Genomic DNA, 16,671 nt, shown 5'->3' on the forward strand with positions numbered 1-16,671 from the left:
CCCCTGATTTATTCAATAATATGTCTAATCTGGTCCCTTGGCTTTTCAAAACTTGTCTAATCTGACCCAAGGTCTATTCAACAACCCCTCTAATCTGACCCCTGATTTATTCAATAATATGTCTAATCTGGCCCCTGGTCTTTTCAACAACCCCTCTAATCTGACTTCTGATCTATTCAAGAACCTGTCTAATCTAAACTCTGATCTTTTTTACAACCTGTGTAATTGGACCTCTGATCTTTTTTACAACCTGTGTAATAGGACCTCTGATCAATCCAACAATACATCTAATCTAACCCCTTATCAATTCAAAAGCCTGCCTAATCTGACCTCTTGTCAATTCAAAAGCCTGCATAATCTGACCACTTGTCAATTTAACAACCTCTTTAATCTGATTACTGATTACTTCAAGAGCCTGCCTATTATCTGACATCTTGTCAATTCAAAAGCCTGCATAATCTGACCACTTGTCAATTTAACAACCTCTTTAATCTGATTACTGATTACTTCAAGAGCCTGCCTAATCTGACCTAGTTGCATATAACAACTTCTTTTATTTGATTTGTTTTCCATTTCTTATGAAAATAATGTCCAAAAAACCTGTGTATTCTGACAGTCTAATTGACCACTGAATCCCACATGATGAGAGATAAAACAATACTATACATTCACAATAAGGGATTCTGATAATGATAATTCATTACAAACATGATATATGAACTAAATACAGAAATACAGTCAAACCTGCTTTAAGGCCACCTGTATATAAGAAATACCAGTCCATACAAGCTGTTGATTTAGGTTCCAAAGTAATACAATTAACTGAACCTCTATATAATATCTACCTGTCTATAAAGACCATTTTTCTCTGCTCCTCAGAGTGGTTTAAATAGACAGGTTTGATTGTATACTTTTACAATATCTATAGAATCAGAATTACACTTTATTGCAAAACCATCTTTAAACTTAACCAAGGAAAACAAGGTTTGGTGAGATTTTTATTATTTAACAATAATTCTTATAGAAATCTACATGCAATTGTTCTGTTACAACTAATACAGATGTTAGTTAGTATTAGAACAATTATTTCTGATGTCTGACTCAGAAAATATGTCAAAAACATGCATTAACAACCATAACCAAATTTCTGAAGCAAGCACCATTTATGTCTTGGCTTCAAACATTTCATCAATTTCAAATAATGATGTATCTTTTATATAATGTTGATAAAATCTCATGTGGGTCTAAACACTTCTTATCAATTTATTATCAAATAGAATTTCTACACAAATGACAGAAAGGCAAGCTGATAAATGGCATCAATATGGAATGTTTTCACAAGTCACCTGGTCTTGTGGTAAATTGCAGGTTTGTGGACAGAGCTTTACAGAAATGTATGGATGAAGCCATACAGAGATTGGCAGGTATATGGACATGGCCTTATAGAGACTGGCAGGTGTATGGACTTGGCCTTATAGAGACTGGCAGGTGTATGGACTTGGCCTTACGGAGACTGGCAGGTGTATGGACTTGGCCTTATAGAGATTGGCAGGTATATGGACATGGCCTTATAGAGACTGGCAGGTGTATGGACTTGGCCTTATAGAGATTGGCAGGTATATGGACATGGCCTTATAGAGACTGGCAGGTATGGATGAGGCCATATGGAGATTGGCAGGTGTATGGACGTGGCCTTATAGAGACTGGCAGGTGTATGGACTTGGCCTTACGGAGACTGGCAGGTGTATGGATGAGGCCATACAGAGACTGGCAGGTGTATGGACGTGGCCTTACGGAGATTGGCAGGTGTATGGAAGTGGCCTTACGGAGATTGGCAGGTGTATGGACGTAGCCTTACGGAGATTGGCAGGTGTATGGACGTGGCCTTGCGGAGATTGGCAGGTGTATGGATGAGGCCATACGGAGACTAGCAGGTATATTGATAAGGCCTTTTTGAGATTGGTAGGTGTATGCACCAAGGCCTTACGGAGAATGGCTGGTATAGAGACAACACCTTATGGAGATTGGTAGGTGTAGGATGAGGAATGTTTGGAATTTAAAATGATGAAGTGCTTCACAGAATCTACCAAAATGCAGAACAACATTCAGTTATTTTAAAGGATATTGTTATCTTAAATTGAACGAAATAACAATTTACTTCAAGCTTTTGGAATAATCACAAAAATTTGAATTCATTCACAAAAATCTACATTTACAACGCCCAGTAATATCAGTTCCATATTTATCATATAAATGATTGAACTTTATGCAAACTCTAACTAAATACGGTAAATGCTGGTGGAAAGAGATGGGTAGGAAAGGGGAAGCCATTTCATGTATTGGTTATTGTGATATAAAATCAACATTTACCAAAATAATTTGAAATGTTTTACCTTTGCTATCTGGTTACCAGACTGAATTTCATGAAAAATATAGCATAAATATATATTTTAATACAAACCTGATATATACAACAGTTACTCAAATTTTAACAGATGCTTTATGTAGTTGGCCAAGCATTCAATTTCTTCCAAAGACTTTATAAATGGCAGTGTTAAAAATCCTGAATACCAAATATTTTTGCAGAAAATGGTACAACTTGAAATAATGAAAACTAAAATATGACAGAAAAACACTGATGCCCACACTCTCATGCATGTTAGTTGATGATCATCTGCAAATACGGGTAGTAAGAGTACTAAATGTCCTTGACCTTGAAGCCCTAAAACCTTAAAACATGTACCCATCCAAGGTATTATTGAAGGCACCGTCTTTAGTAAATAGGGAAATCCTCAATCAGCAAATCTGGGACAGAATCAAATCTTAAAAATTTAAGCTAAATGCTTACAACTTTAAGTAGAGAATTTACTGACCAAAGAATTTGAGGATTAGGAAAATGAACAACTGCCAATTCAAATTAAATGCCAAACTTGATATGATGGGATGGTTTAAATTAAATGGACAAGTTATAATGTAACATGTGCCACCATATGTATCTGAAATATAAAGAAAACCAAAAAGGGCAAAAAATACAAATACAATTTACTAACCAACAATACTTGGGGAGGGGAGGGGAGTGGGGGTGGGGGTGGGGGATGGTTGTTAACTGAAGGATAATGAAATAGTACTGATTTGTAGTTCAATTGAATAGACAGATTTGAGAGGACATGGGCTAACTGTCAAATGAAAGAGTACATGTACATAAAAATGGTAAAATAACAACAATATATATGTATATATGACAGATGAGAGACAACAATGGGACCTTCAAGAAAAACATTCCTTCAAAGGATCAGAGATAATGTAACCTAAATCAGGGCAGGAATACTTGCAAGACTTTTTTCAATTTTATGACCACGTGCACCTACATAAAACATCAAAATTTAGGAATCTGACTCATTTTATTGATTTTACACCATTTTCTTATTATCATAAAGAACTTGCTTATACCGTTTGTGCTGTAAATATTTTCATATTTTTTCTATCTCTCTAAAAAACAGTGATTTCAATAACTAAGAAATCATTTTTATTCTTTAAGACAAAAATTGTTTCAACAAAATTTTATAATTACCAAAAGAGGAACACAAATCAATAAACGTTACAAGTATACATCGTTCTAGAAAACTGTGTTTTATACAGGCCATAGTCAACACATAGTAAATCAACACTTTTTGTGGAGGGTTTTCCCAATTTGTAAAAATAGACTTGTGCATGTATAGATCAAGTTTCTAGTGAATGCTGTTCTTTTTTCAATGTCGGCTACCTATGTCTTTAGCATCTTTAAAAATTTCTGTAAATAGCCTTAGATAGATAATGCTGTGCTGTAATAACAGTTTTCTTGTAGTAGCATTGCTAAATCATCATAGAAAAACACCATGCAAATCAATCAACATTCAAATATTTTTTCAAGTAAAGGTATATACCTTTCAATAATTTCAATGAATTACATTGATCTTGATTTGCAGCCATGGATACAGGGTAATGCCCTTCTGCATATAAGTATTAGCCAAGACCAATGGTACAAGTTGGAGAACCAAATACTACAATGTATTTTTATTTTGGCCTATTTACGAATATTTAATTAATGAACTCATTCACATAAATCCACAGTGAAATAATTTTACATAAGTGATTGAAATATGAGCCCATTGAAATCACTGATATATACTAATTTGTTTCTATCCACTGAACTGAAATACATATAACTAAAATACCTGGTATTTCTTTATCGAAATCATTTGCTGGTATTTAGTGTTTAATTTCATCAATACAGTATAACCACTATCCTAAATAGGGAGAATTACAAGAATAAAAGATAAAAGAAAGCAACATGATTGTTTACAGTATACAAAATACATTCAATAACACAAAAAAGGGATACATAATAAAAAAACTATCAAAAATATAAGTTTTCTGGAATAAAATATTCAAACTGTATCTACATAATGTAATACAAAGGTCTTGTTAGATCGGGGCAGCAAGCTTAAATTAGGACATTTTCAATTACGTATACAAGCATGTCAACAACACTGATTCTATTGTCTGACTCATCAAGATGCTTGATGCTAAGGAAACGTGCTTAGAGGTAAAAACCATACCATGCACTGCTCCTGGTGTGGAAGAAAAGTCACTTGTTAAAGAATGTCTTTCATATTCAAGAAGTGTTATCCATATTCATGACTTGATAAATATTCATAAGTTAATACATATTCATGAGTTAATAAATATTCATGATCAGTTAATCATGAATTCTATGAATACAAAACAATTGAATAAAAAGTAAATGAATATTTCAAAAAGTGATGAAAAGTTTTTTCAAATGTTTTACAAAGTAATGAAGATATCAGACTCGAATGTATTGTGCTTTAAGAAGTCTTACATCAGGGGACTTTTTACAGTGGATCCCAATCATTATGATATGGTGTATTTTGATCTCCCGCTGTTAATGATATTTTTGCCTTGTACCAAATTTTCTTTATACAAATCAAGTAAAGAAAAATGTTTATTATGATGAAGTCAATGTCAGATATTGGTTATTATAATATCTTGTCTGTCCATAATTTATTTTTTGTAACCCTGGAATGTGTCTGTGTCGAAACCTTTACTGTTCCTTGTAACACTAATTATCTGTTGATTATTGGCCAAGGTAGCCCCCTCACCCCCACCTGTTACAGGAAAGTAATAAGATTAACTATTATGGTAGTCTAATTTGCAGTTTTCCAGACCTAAAAAGCATGTTCAGTTATTATAGTTTACGGCTTATTATAATATTTTTATCTGGAAAATAGAATGTCATAAGCGGGTTTTTATTAGCAATCACTTGATATAATTTCTGTAAAAGAAAATGAAGAAACTTTTTTTTTAATCAACCCTGAACACATGAGAAGAACAAGATTTTTTAAAGTGAAGTGTATATTATTTTGTCAATTTACAACTTTTTATTGACTAACTTGTCATATTATAAGACTAATGATAGCAAATACATATTGAGTCATGTTTTACGAATGTATTACAGAAGCAACAGCTATTGTCAATTCTAGAGTGCCAGCAGATAAGGATGTTAAAATGCTTCTAATATGAGGGTGATTATTGAAACTTCTCAAAGACAATAAATAAGTTTCAGAGATTTAGAATTTGAAGTAACAAATGAGAAATTCCCTTTTTTATTGAAGTAAATGTAGAGGGAATAAAGTTTTTGTAGATGTTAATATTGAATGTGCAAAGAGTTTTTTTAGAGCATTTCATTTAAACTAATTTTTTTATGATCTTATACAAATGGGAACCATTTGTATCATGAAACACATCTTACCATAGGAAATGCAGCTTTCCTAGCAATTTCATGGAAGTCGCTGTTACGATCGTTGACCTGTGACTGACCTGCCGCCAGATGAGCACACATAAAGCACATGGAGGTGCTGTTGTAGAGGAAGCGAATGGCCACACCCCCTTTGTTACCGGCTGCTCCCCCTAAACCGGTCTTTACCTGGTCAACAGCCACATCTCTGAATATAAAAAACGACAAATTTTACAAAAGTCTTCATTATAATTTGGGCAATACTGGGTTACATCTATTTCATATTTATTTCATTTTTCAACTGGTTTAACATCTGCTTTAGAATATGAACACTATATTACATGCTTTCAGTTGGCATTAATCAGCATATGAATGCCAAAAGGATAATGGCACATTCAATGAAGCAGATTACTGCTTCAGGTTGAATTTGCCTTTATTCAGCTGGCATCCATTATGCCCAGGCATGCAAACTAAAAGCTGCTCCACATATACATTTATATATATGTACATAACTTTCCAAATACATCATTTTAAAAGCAAGACACATCAGTGTATTTACGTCACTTGTAATAATTTTAATCCATTGGCAGTTAATAAGCTAGTTATACACAACCAACTCAAGTTACACTTTAGCAATACCATTCAATGGTTACAACACTTGCTTATTGCTGTGTATTCTAATATAATTGTAGCTAGAACTCTCTTGCCCTGCCTAAGGCCTGATGCACCAGGAAAATACTCTTCAGCATAGACCTTTGTTGTATATAGTTTCCCATTGAGTGTGTAGATACAGATAACAAAGACTACAAATCCATACATGAATTAGTATTGTTGATAATTGTATGATTGCTGTGTTAGTGAATATATAAGTATATAATGAAATGATGTCATACACCAGCAGAATACATCATGACGTCATAATGTAGATTACAAACGAAGAGTCAAAATGACATTAAGAATGTCATGGAAAAAATATGTATTCAAAATCATTGCAAAAATAATCAAACATATGATGAAAATTAGGATTTTAACACACACCCCTCCCCTGCCACTATCTGGAAACTAGTCAACACAAATAGGGTGTGGGGTGTGGCCTAAAAAGACATCAGCATCACACCCAGTAACTGGACACTGGTCAATACAACATACCTGATACAAGGTGCGAGGTGTGGTCTTATGAAGACATAGAGTACCACACCCACCAACTGGACACTGGTCAGTATGACATATTTATTGTCCCGAGAGATGACCTTCTGTAATTCTTTCTGCCATTCTCTGGCATTAGTTGTGCTGCAACAGAAAAAATGATTTCCTCTAAAGACTTGTCTTTTTTCCCTGATTGTGTAAACATTTGTAAAGATAAAATATATGCTGTAAAATCCTTGAATTTTAATAGGGATCAAATTTTGTGGTTTTTAAACAATGTGCATTTCTGGATGGCACTTGATTTCGTCAGATACATCTTGCTCAAGAAATCCACTAGTACCACACAACAATGTCAATTTTCATCAGTTTATCTTTTTGTGAACATAAATTTGTGGATTAGAAGTAACCATGAATTCAACAAAAAGAAAACCTCATGAAAAATCATTATTTTACAGTGCATGTCTATCAAGCCCTAAAAATTATTGTAAATGATACCTATATGGGTTTTACTTTTCGTTGATCTCATAACTTTTGAAAAAAACTTGTCCATTTTACTAAAAACCTTTCGATAAACCCTCAAAATAGTTGAAGTATATCAAAGAAAAAAACAATAAAATAACCTCAACACTTCAGAGATAGTTTATCGTGTTCAGAACATGTTTTCATCTCATTAACTCTTTATACTTTGCCAATTTTCTTTTATCATATATATCTACATCTACATGGAATTTTAATATTACCTAAAGCTGACATTAAAGACACAGAGATCTGACTAAATTCATCACACTGTAACATTAAGGGGGGATATAAAGGTTTTGTCTGTGACTTGTATCATACAGGGATTACCTTGGAGAGGTAACCGTCACACTTACCTCACTTTCATTATATTACTTGCATTAAGATCCACCATTTCTTCAAAGCCAATTGCAAATATATCCACAGGTTTACTTAAGTCTGTTCCTTCTGCCAGGAGTTCTGGTTGTAAAAAAAACATTACAAAAAGTCATTCTTATATCCTTGTCAGATTTTTATACATATATAAAAAAAAATGTTTTTTTTTCAGAAATCTTTGTAAAAAAAAATCAATGTTTCCTTTTTCTTTAAGAAATACAAATACACTAATGGTCTTTGCAGCCTAGTGTTCATATTAGACAGGTTTAACTGTACCTGGGTGGTTCTCAGCAGCAATCTTGGGAGCATCAAGAAGCCAATCGGATATCGACTGATGTTTGAAGGCGATGCTGCGGAAATGTTTGCCTCCATTTACGTTCCAGGTCCCTATAAATATTCTAAGAGGGCTAACAAAGGTGAAGTCCTTGTGACGATTTATCATAGACTGTAAAACCATAGAAGGACCTGAAAAAACAAAAAAATTATCAAATCATCATTTTTGGATCAATTCTGTATGATATAACAGGGCTCTCACACCCCATTTTGGGACTGGGGCCCCAGGCCCTTAGAAATGGGAAAAATAGCAGCGTTTTCCTTAGAATTGGAAAAACTTGGGGTCTAAATTGGGAAAAAAGATACTATATTGCATTGGGAATTGTGCAAAATATCGGCCCCAAATCTGGCAGATCGAGAGCCCTGTATAAATGCCCCTGCTTCCATATATTTAAGTATCATTGTTTAATACTTTCGCAAAAGTTGTCAAATGTGACCATTGACCCTTTAATTCTGACCAAAGACAACCTATGATAAGAAGTAGAATTTGTTGTTACTGTTTGAACCTGATCTGTAGAGAGTTTCTCGAGATGATATCAAACTGAAATAGATGTGACCCGATGAACAAACCTGATTAACACTGTATGCCACTACAGAATGACAAGAACATAAGAAGTTTGTTTTTTTAGCTCTTAAGAACAACATATGGGTTTTGAGAAATTTTATTAATAAGAGCTATACTGTAACCTGTAGATCACCTACCATGAAGACTCCTGGTAGTAAGTAGAGCTCGTACTTTATCAGCGAGCTCTCCTCTAAGGGAACTCCCTATCAGCAACATATCCATGGCTTCCTGCTTGCTACTATCCAGGAAGTTGTTCTGTATAGTGCGAGTAGCTGATCGAGCAGCATCAGAATACTGTGGCAAAAAATATTGTTTAGATTAACTTTTATTCATTCTAAAATGCTTTGTCCTATATAAAATACAGTAATGCCTAACATACATTGAAATTTGTACAACGAAAAGTATTAAGAAATGTGGCAGGAAATAAGGATCACTACAGAGATTTAAACATCAATATAAAAGTTGAAGTACAAAAATAGCTCAGAGACACTAATACCAGACAATATCTGACCTTTGACCTGCCTCCACCAAGTGCACCTGTACCAGCATAAATTCTACTTATATGGTCTCCACTGACATGCCAGATCTGTTTGTAAATCTCAATGAACCGTGACACCATTTGTGGTTTGTTCGCCAGACCGAGACTATCCAGTTGTTTTGGCAGCATCTGTGCATAAAGAGTTTTTAATGTGACCAAACCTATGATGTCATCATCTACCAATTGGACTACCTCAGTTATTACCAAAATCTTTCCTGAAATGATCTTGTAAATCTTATATACAATTTTCATTTCAACGATGGTCAACTGTGACCTTTCACCTTTTAACCTTAACAAATAACCCACCAATTCTATATATAAACAAGTACAATATTGTTATCTGATCATTTGTAAAAGTTTAAAATGATGACAATTATTATATTTCTGTGTCATAGATTTTATGTTGCAGTTAGTTGAAATCCTTTAAAAAGAAATTATGTGTTGGATCTGTGGACTTATTACAGGTCAAAATGACAAATCTTAAGAAAAACATATAACTTACCTCAAGAGCAAGCATGGTTTGAACAGCATTGGTTCTGTCTAGGCAGTCTAAACAATTGGTCCTTACGGTTCCACTTTGGAACCTGAAACAAAACATTCAAATGACTTTGATCAGACCAGGTTAATATCGATATCCCAACTATAACAGCAGCATTCAAATGACAAAGATAATATCACAAACAATCAAATGACAGAGACTATCCAACACAAGCACTCAAATGACAAAGATGATGTAACGCAAACATTCAAATTAGAGAAATAATGTATCACAAGTATTCAAACGACAGAGATCAAAGAATGTTTATATCAACCTCTTATGTACCACAAAATGCGCAAAATTTCTTTTATTTCCCTTTTTTTATGCAATTTTTTGGCATGGCAGAGGAGTTTGGTGATATGCAGAAGCATACATGTAAATGACATGTAAGGAAAAACAGATATTGAATATGTGAGAGGTATGGCAGGAGGCAATTAAACAAAATATGTTTACTAACTTGGTTCTACCAAAATTAAGGCATTTCTATAACTTGAATCAAGGTGTGTGAATTTTGAAATTTTTTCAATTTCTATGAGTCAAAATGCCAGCTATAATGAAAAAGGACAGTCTACATCAACAGATATCACTGAACACTACCAGATAATATAAACAATTTATAATTTCAATATTTATTTTCATCAGTTTTATTATTTGAATTTAAACCTGTAACATTGATCTATGGCTATCACATATTTTTTCTGACATCAACTTACTTCTGTACATCTGAGCCCTGACTATAGAAGAAGTCAAAGTTGGCAGAATGTTTTCCAATATTGTATTTGAGTCGCTCGAGGTTTTTGAAGTTGCCTCCTCTGCATTCACTGTGGTAATCAAACATGATAAGGGTCATCATCTGACTGAAGCTTGATGCTTTGTGATGTGCGTAGAAAGCCTGACTCAGCATATGTTCACCCTCTTTCTGTCCTAGTAGATTCACAATCACCTGGTCACCGTACAGTCTCTTCAGCATCGCCAGGTGGCGCTCAAATGCTGGGGCAGAGGCCTCATGTCCACGTGACATTTTCACTCTATGAGATCCAACCTATATCAAGGAATTTTATATGAAGTTTCTAAAAATAGTAACAATAATCTACATACTCCAGTATTTTTGTGCACAACCTTGAAATTCAATTTGGTTCAGAAACTTTAAAAAAATTACATGTTCTTTACCCAGAATCCTACAGATAAAATGATTTCTAAAAATAAAAGCACTGACCTACATAAAGCTTGTACATCCCTAAGGAAGGAAGAATTTTATCACAAAAAATCAAGCACTTAAAAGTATGCTGGAGATGGGGTAAAAAATGATGAATGAATTGAAAGAAACAAACAAGATAGGCTAAAGAATATATTTTAAAAGAGCCAAGTGAGCTGTACTGTATCTGTGTGAGGAGTTTTCCACATACCTGAATACCTGGTTGTTCCCAGAAAAGAGGAACTGAGCCACGTGTCTGTATGTAGGAGGAGATGTGTTCATCTAGAAATATTACCTGTAATATAATTGGAAAAAGTTTCCAAGATATGTCAGACATCACAGAAAATGTTCCAAATTTTCTGTCTTTTAGACTATCAACTGTATTTGATATACCTGGTAATAAACACACTGTATGGTTACGAAGACATAAAAGGATGTGCTTAATAAAATTATGTACATAATGTGAAATCTGGGTGGAAAAAACCAGCATTTTTCATTTACATACAAATCAGTAATTAAATGAACTTAATATATGTTAATCCATCCTTTTCCCTAAAATGAGGTGGTGGTGCTCTTATGGGGGCATGTGCACTTATCAGGTCAAATACAGTAATTCATCATTTTAACCTCTTATACAAATGATAGATCAGCATCAGTTCTGTGCTGTCCTTGTTATGTCCTTGGTTTGAATAGCTTCTAGTAGGCGTCCCAAATCAGGTTCAATGAACCAGTCACCAAATTCTTCCCTTGAATTGATCAGGCCTTTTCCTAGGGCAGTATATATCATATAGCTTCTGAACTGCATGAAAGATGATTTGATTTTAACATGTTAGAAATCTATACACATTATCATGTTTCAAAAATTTAAATTTGTGCTTCCTTCCAAGAAAACATCTTTACCTGTTCCGTTTCCACAAAATTGGCTACATGTCCATCATCGTTGGCTCCACGGACATTGAATCGTGTGCCAGCCCTCTCACAGCTAAGACGAGATATGAGGCATGCTTTAGCTTGGCGGTGCGAAGCATAAATTGTGCGAATCTCTACACCACCACATATTGCCTTAAATAACCACTGGTCGCACTCAACACCGAACCTTTGGAAGTGGACATGCAACCTACGATTCCTGAAACAAAGAGCCACATTCAAGGTACAACCTTCCAGTAAAGGGAGACAATCAAATTTTGTTTCTATCTGTTATATAATCAGAACTGATGTTTTTGATAAAAGAAAACATGATATTAAATGGAAAGTGACATTAACAGACATGACATTAAGTGGGTTCCTCTTTGCCAATTTTCAATTTAGTTATTTTGATTTTCTGAAAACTTAAAATAATTTTTTAATGATATTTTTTGGTGATATAAACAATGACTTTGATCCTCTGACACCTTTGATCTAAGGAACACAGAAACCTTACCAGAAGAACCGGTTGTCAGTATTATGGTCCTGTAACTTCTTTTGGGCACACAACGTGAGGTCCCAGGGAACTCCAGCAGATGACCATGCAAAGTAAAATGTCCCCGAGTTGAGAAGTTTCCGAACTTCTGCCACTCTGTCTTCATCTCCCGGCCCATTCCGTAGTGATACACACTGTGTGGTTGTGATACGGAATATTTCCGAGTCCAGCAACTTTCCGACAGACAAACAACCAGTTACCAACACCAGGTACAGAATGTTTTCCTCACCTAGAAATATAGAATATACTGAATCATTTTTTCCATGTAAAGATCAATTTTTTTTAAAATAAATAATTGCTCATATATGTTTTACATATGTAAATAAATTCAGTTTATTTCCAACTGTCTAATTTTCCTTTGTAATCAAGAGATACAAGTTTTTAAGAATGACAGATATGGTCTAGTGGTGCAGTGGAATCACACTCGCCTTTCACCTTGACTACATGTGTCTGATTCCCTGATTAGATCTGAACAAGAATCGGATCACCTGTCTGATCACATGGATTTTACCCAGATACAGTAAAACCCATCAAGATCACTTAAGGGACCACAGTGGAAATAAGTCTTCGGACTTTACTGTGTTATCCTGGTTCAACAAAATTGTTATTTTACATGTTTGTATGTATTTTAATATTGTGTTTTACCAAATAAAAAAATCTAAAAAAATCTAAAATCATGCACTTCAAAACAGGCCAACAAGAGTGATTAATATAAACTGATAGCTTGTTTTATTATCGTTGTTACATAAATTCAGTTTGAACGGGAAATGTAGAGCCTATGTCGATGACCAGGTAGGTGTGTTTTTCTTCAGTTGGGTACTTCATTTGAACTTTGATACCTAGAGGTATGCTGGGTGATTGACAAAATATATAAAAAAAGGTCCTGATGAAGACTCGACCGAGGCGAAACTTTTCGACAATAAAGTTTAACTACACACTAACTGGTGACACTTGAAATTTGTTGCGATTGACTCCTTACCCTTCTTATAAATTAAGTTTTACATATTTGCATAATCTTATCTGTAGATTTCTAAGTGTGATTCAAAAGCTAGCACAAAAATATTTGCTATCAAAAAGAATGACAAAGCTTGGCTTTTCCCCAAATCCCCAAAATGTTTTTTTTTTGGAAGTCTGTAATATATTTGAGAACGATTGCTTAAAAGATTGGCTGTTGTTCAAGCGAAATTAAAAAAATACCTTCCTGATTAAAAGTATTAGGATCATTAAGAGTGAGATTAAAAAAGTAAATCAAAAGATAACTTACCTATGTTAAGATTGAGTACACCTAAACAGCCATAGGCATCCAGGATTTTCACATACTGTCTTTTGATGGTTTCAGTTTCAGCAGCGGCTGCAAAAATATTAACACATTAACAACATTCCAACATGAATATTTCATATTTTTATATATCTATGATATTGTTGAGTCTTAATTTTAAATCTGACAGGGCTGTGATGGCTCTGTTGGTAGAACATCACATTTTGCTATCACAGGTAAAGATTCAAGGACTATTGTTTTTATTCTCAGGATAGTTTACGCTTCTCAACAGAAAACTGGGGCCACAGATCATTGTGTGCTATCATGCTGGTGTCATTCAGCAAGACACTCAATCTCATTTGCTCAGTATCAGATGTAGTGGTCCTTCCACATAATGTTCAGTGAGGTAGCAACCTGCTACTACAAGACACTCAAAATATACATACACATTTTTCTTTGGGACACATCCTAATTTTGGAAATGGTGTTCTGGACTCACTTGAAAAATTTCTATGAAAATGCTTGATATACATTAGGTACTGATTTTCTTCTTTGTGTAAACAAAATATTTTGATTTTTCATCAGACAGATGGGATTTCATATATGTTATACAAAGTTCAACTGGGGGCACTGCAAGGTCACATCAAAACCTTCAATGTTATCCCGTGTCTGACATCCTGATAGTCTAATGCAGGGGCATAACCAGAGGTGGTGATAAAGGCCATTATTCTTGTTTAAACTGGACACTGGCTTCGTTAGTAACAGAGTTTTCAGCTCCATGACTCTTGCTAGTTGTTATCTCACTGACAAACATTATTTCAGTGATGTGGATGTGTAGCACATCGGTTTCGCAATTAAGATAGGAAATAGGAGCAATCAACTCAAGACAGATCAGACACTAGCGAGACAGATCTGATCAAGGTTAGGTTACATATGATTTGTCATAGTTAGGGGCTTTGACTACCATATACTATATCCAGACTGACCTGACATCAGACCACTGATAGAAAAAAATTCATTGACAATGTCATAACACCATCCTGTACGATGTACTTAGTTTTACTTGGAAGAGTTCAGAAAGTCTTGTTTATTGGTGATGCAAAGGTAATGAACCACAACATAATTACCTAAAACTAGGGCTTTATTTCATTGTGTTTGGATGGAGGTTTTAAAACAACTGATGGTCAAAAAAATTGGATGTCGTAAACTACCAAATTTCACAAATTATACATTACATTGCCAAGTCAGCACGGGACAGAAAGTATATAGTATAGTACAAATACCAGGGGACTAGTGCACATGTAGATATTTGACCATTTCAATTTGAAAAGGGGCCCAGTATCAGGTGAAAAAAACACTCAGGTAGCATCATGCTAATATATTCTGGAGCCAACTTAACTATTCAAGGAAGTTTGACAAATACTGTTTAGAAAACATAGTAACTACCATCTGCAGACTAAATCTTTTCTCTTCCACCATATGTACACATCCTGCTACTATTTCTTTCTTTGAGTGTAAATGCATACATTGCATGTTGCATTTATGAAAAACCTGATCTGTACATTTTTTTAAAAAAATCACTGTAAGCACATATTTTCTTGTAAATGACCAAGTTTCATTAATTAAATTATAACCGACCTTTAGTATACCTACAAGTAAACTAGCTGTGTCTTACATGGGGGATAAGCATTACCTGCATATGACTCTGTGTTCTGGGGCTTTTATCAAGGTTCAAAATTTTTCATTTTTTTTTAATAAGCTCATGATTTACATTATGGCAGAGTCAGTGTGTATCATGCTCGCCGTTGAGACGTATTCTCTTTCCATCTCCAAACTCAATTTTGGGGGTAAATCGAATCTACTATACCCTGGGGGCATATAATTAATGTCAATAATACACAAAATATTATACATAATCTATTAAACCTACTGAAAGTGATATCAGAATAGCAAATGAAAACGTCATGTTTGTGTTTATCTGAATATTTTCAATTGAATATAGAGACACTTGATAACCTTAGCCAGGATTCGGCGTTAATAAATTGATAATGAAACTGTCCGTGGAGGTTACTCTATTGTACTGATAATAGATCAATACTTGTACCGTGTACTTCATAACACAGACCTTATCGACCAAACTGCATGAAAGATCTGGGACCAACACATGATCAAAAACTCCCTAATAACGGACACTTACTAACTATACGTACATATATATGTATACTTTATATACTATTTTACATTAAGCATTTTAGAGAATAAAAATGGCAAGAGGTCGGCCCCATAACATTGTATACATACAAGTGTAGATACATGCCAGACGAAAGAGCTTCGTAACTACATGACGAATATGTCTGCAATTTGGAAGACTTACATAATACAGCCAGTGCACTCGATTCGAACATCAAAGTGTCATCAATGTTTCTATTTTCCAAGATAACACTATAAGGTGGTTCGAGCTTGTGGAATATCCGGAAGTTCTTGGTCATCGCCATCTTGGATTTTATGTTAAACTCTTAGGAGTTATCTCCCTGTAATCACGTTATCTCTATCTACTTTCAAGCTTATAATATAGCGATCGATTTTATCTAATTATTTTTTTTTCAAAATTCTAAGTTGATAATAATTGAGTTACAATGAAAAAACAGGTGTCGGCAAAATTTTTCCGTGTAAAATTAAGAACCTAAATGTGTATCTATGTATCGAAACACGAACATGTGCTGTACAGTACTTGAAGAGCTCTGTTAATTCGCAGTTAAACCAGGAATTTAGATATTTCAGGAATTGGCGCGGCATTGAACTATTTTGTTATTGCTTATATGGTAATAAAAGTCAAATTTTGACTTATTTAATTCCCACCTGAAAGACAACCCTGCCTGTACTTGTGGCCACCCAGTTGAAGATCCTACTCACTTCTTTTTCCATTGTCCCTTCTTTACTATCCAAGGACAACTC

At 34.4% G+C, this 16,671-nt stretch overlaps 1 protein-coding gene across 1 annotated transcript in view; it reads right to left on the minus strand.

The window, feature by feature from the left end:
* The window catches only part of LOC132558750 (synaptojanin-1-like), a 31,071-nt gene extending 14,860 nt beyond the window's left edge, over positions 1–16,211 (minus strand). The window contains exons 1-14 of the mRNA XM_060223345.1: positions 16,091–16,211; positions 13,724–13,810; positions 12,421–12,688; positions 11,901–12,126; positions 11,212–11,295; positions 10,519–10,847; positions 9,770–9,851; positions 9,241–9,396; positions 8,867–9,023; positions 8,108–8,296; positions 7,813–7,915; positions 6,944–7,084; positions 5,810–6,002; positions 4,599–4,610 (exon numbers count right to left, since the gene is read on the minus strand). Coding sequence (XP_060079328.1) covers positions 4,599–4,610; positions 5,810–6,002; positions 6,944–7,084; positions 7,813–7,915; positions 8,108–8,296; positions 8,867–9,023; positions 9,241–9,396; positions 9,770–9,851; positions 10,519–10,847; positions 11,212–11,295; positions 11,901–12,126; positions 12,421–12,688; positions 13,724–13,810; positions 16,091–16,211 — 2,148 coding nt within the window. The remainder of the gene's footprint in view (positions 1–4,598; positions 4,611–5,809; positions 6,003–6,943; positions 7,085–7,812; positions 7,916–8,107; positions 8,297–8,866; positions 9,024–9,240; positions 9,397–9,769; positions 9,852–10,518; positions 10,848–11,211; positions 11,296–11,900; positions 12,127–12,420; positions 12,689–13,723; positions 13,811–16,090) is intronic.
* Positions 16,212–16,671: the final 460 nt, after the last annotated feature.

The sequence above is a fragment of the Ylistrum balloti genome, unplaced genomic scaffold (genome assembly GCF_031769215.1).
Source record: "Ylistrum balloti isolate Yb309-2 unplaced genomic scaffold, AGI_CSIRO_Ybal_v1 Utg370822, whole genome shotgun sequence".
Taxonomy (NCBI): Eukaryota; Metazoa; Mollusca; class Bivalvia; order Pectinida; family Pectinidae; genus Ylistrum; species Ylistrum balloti.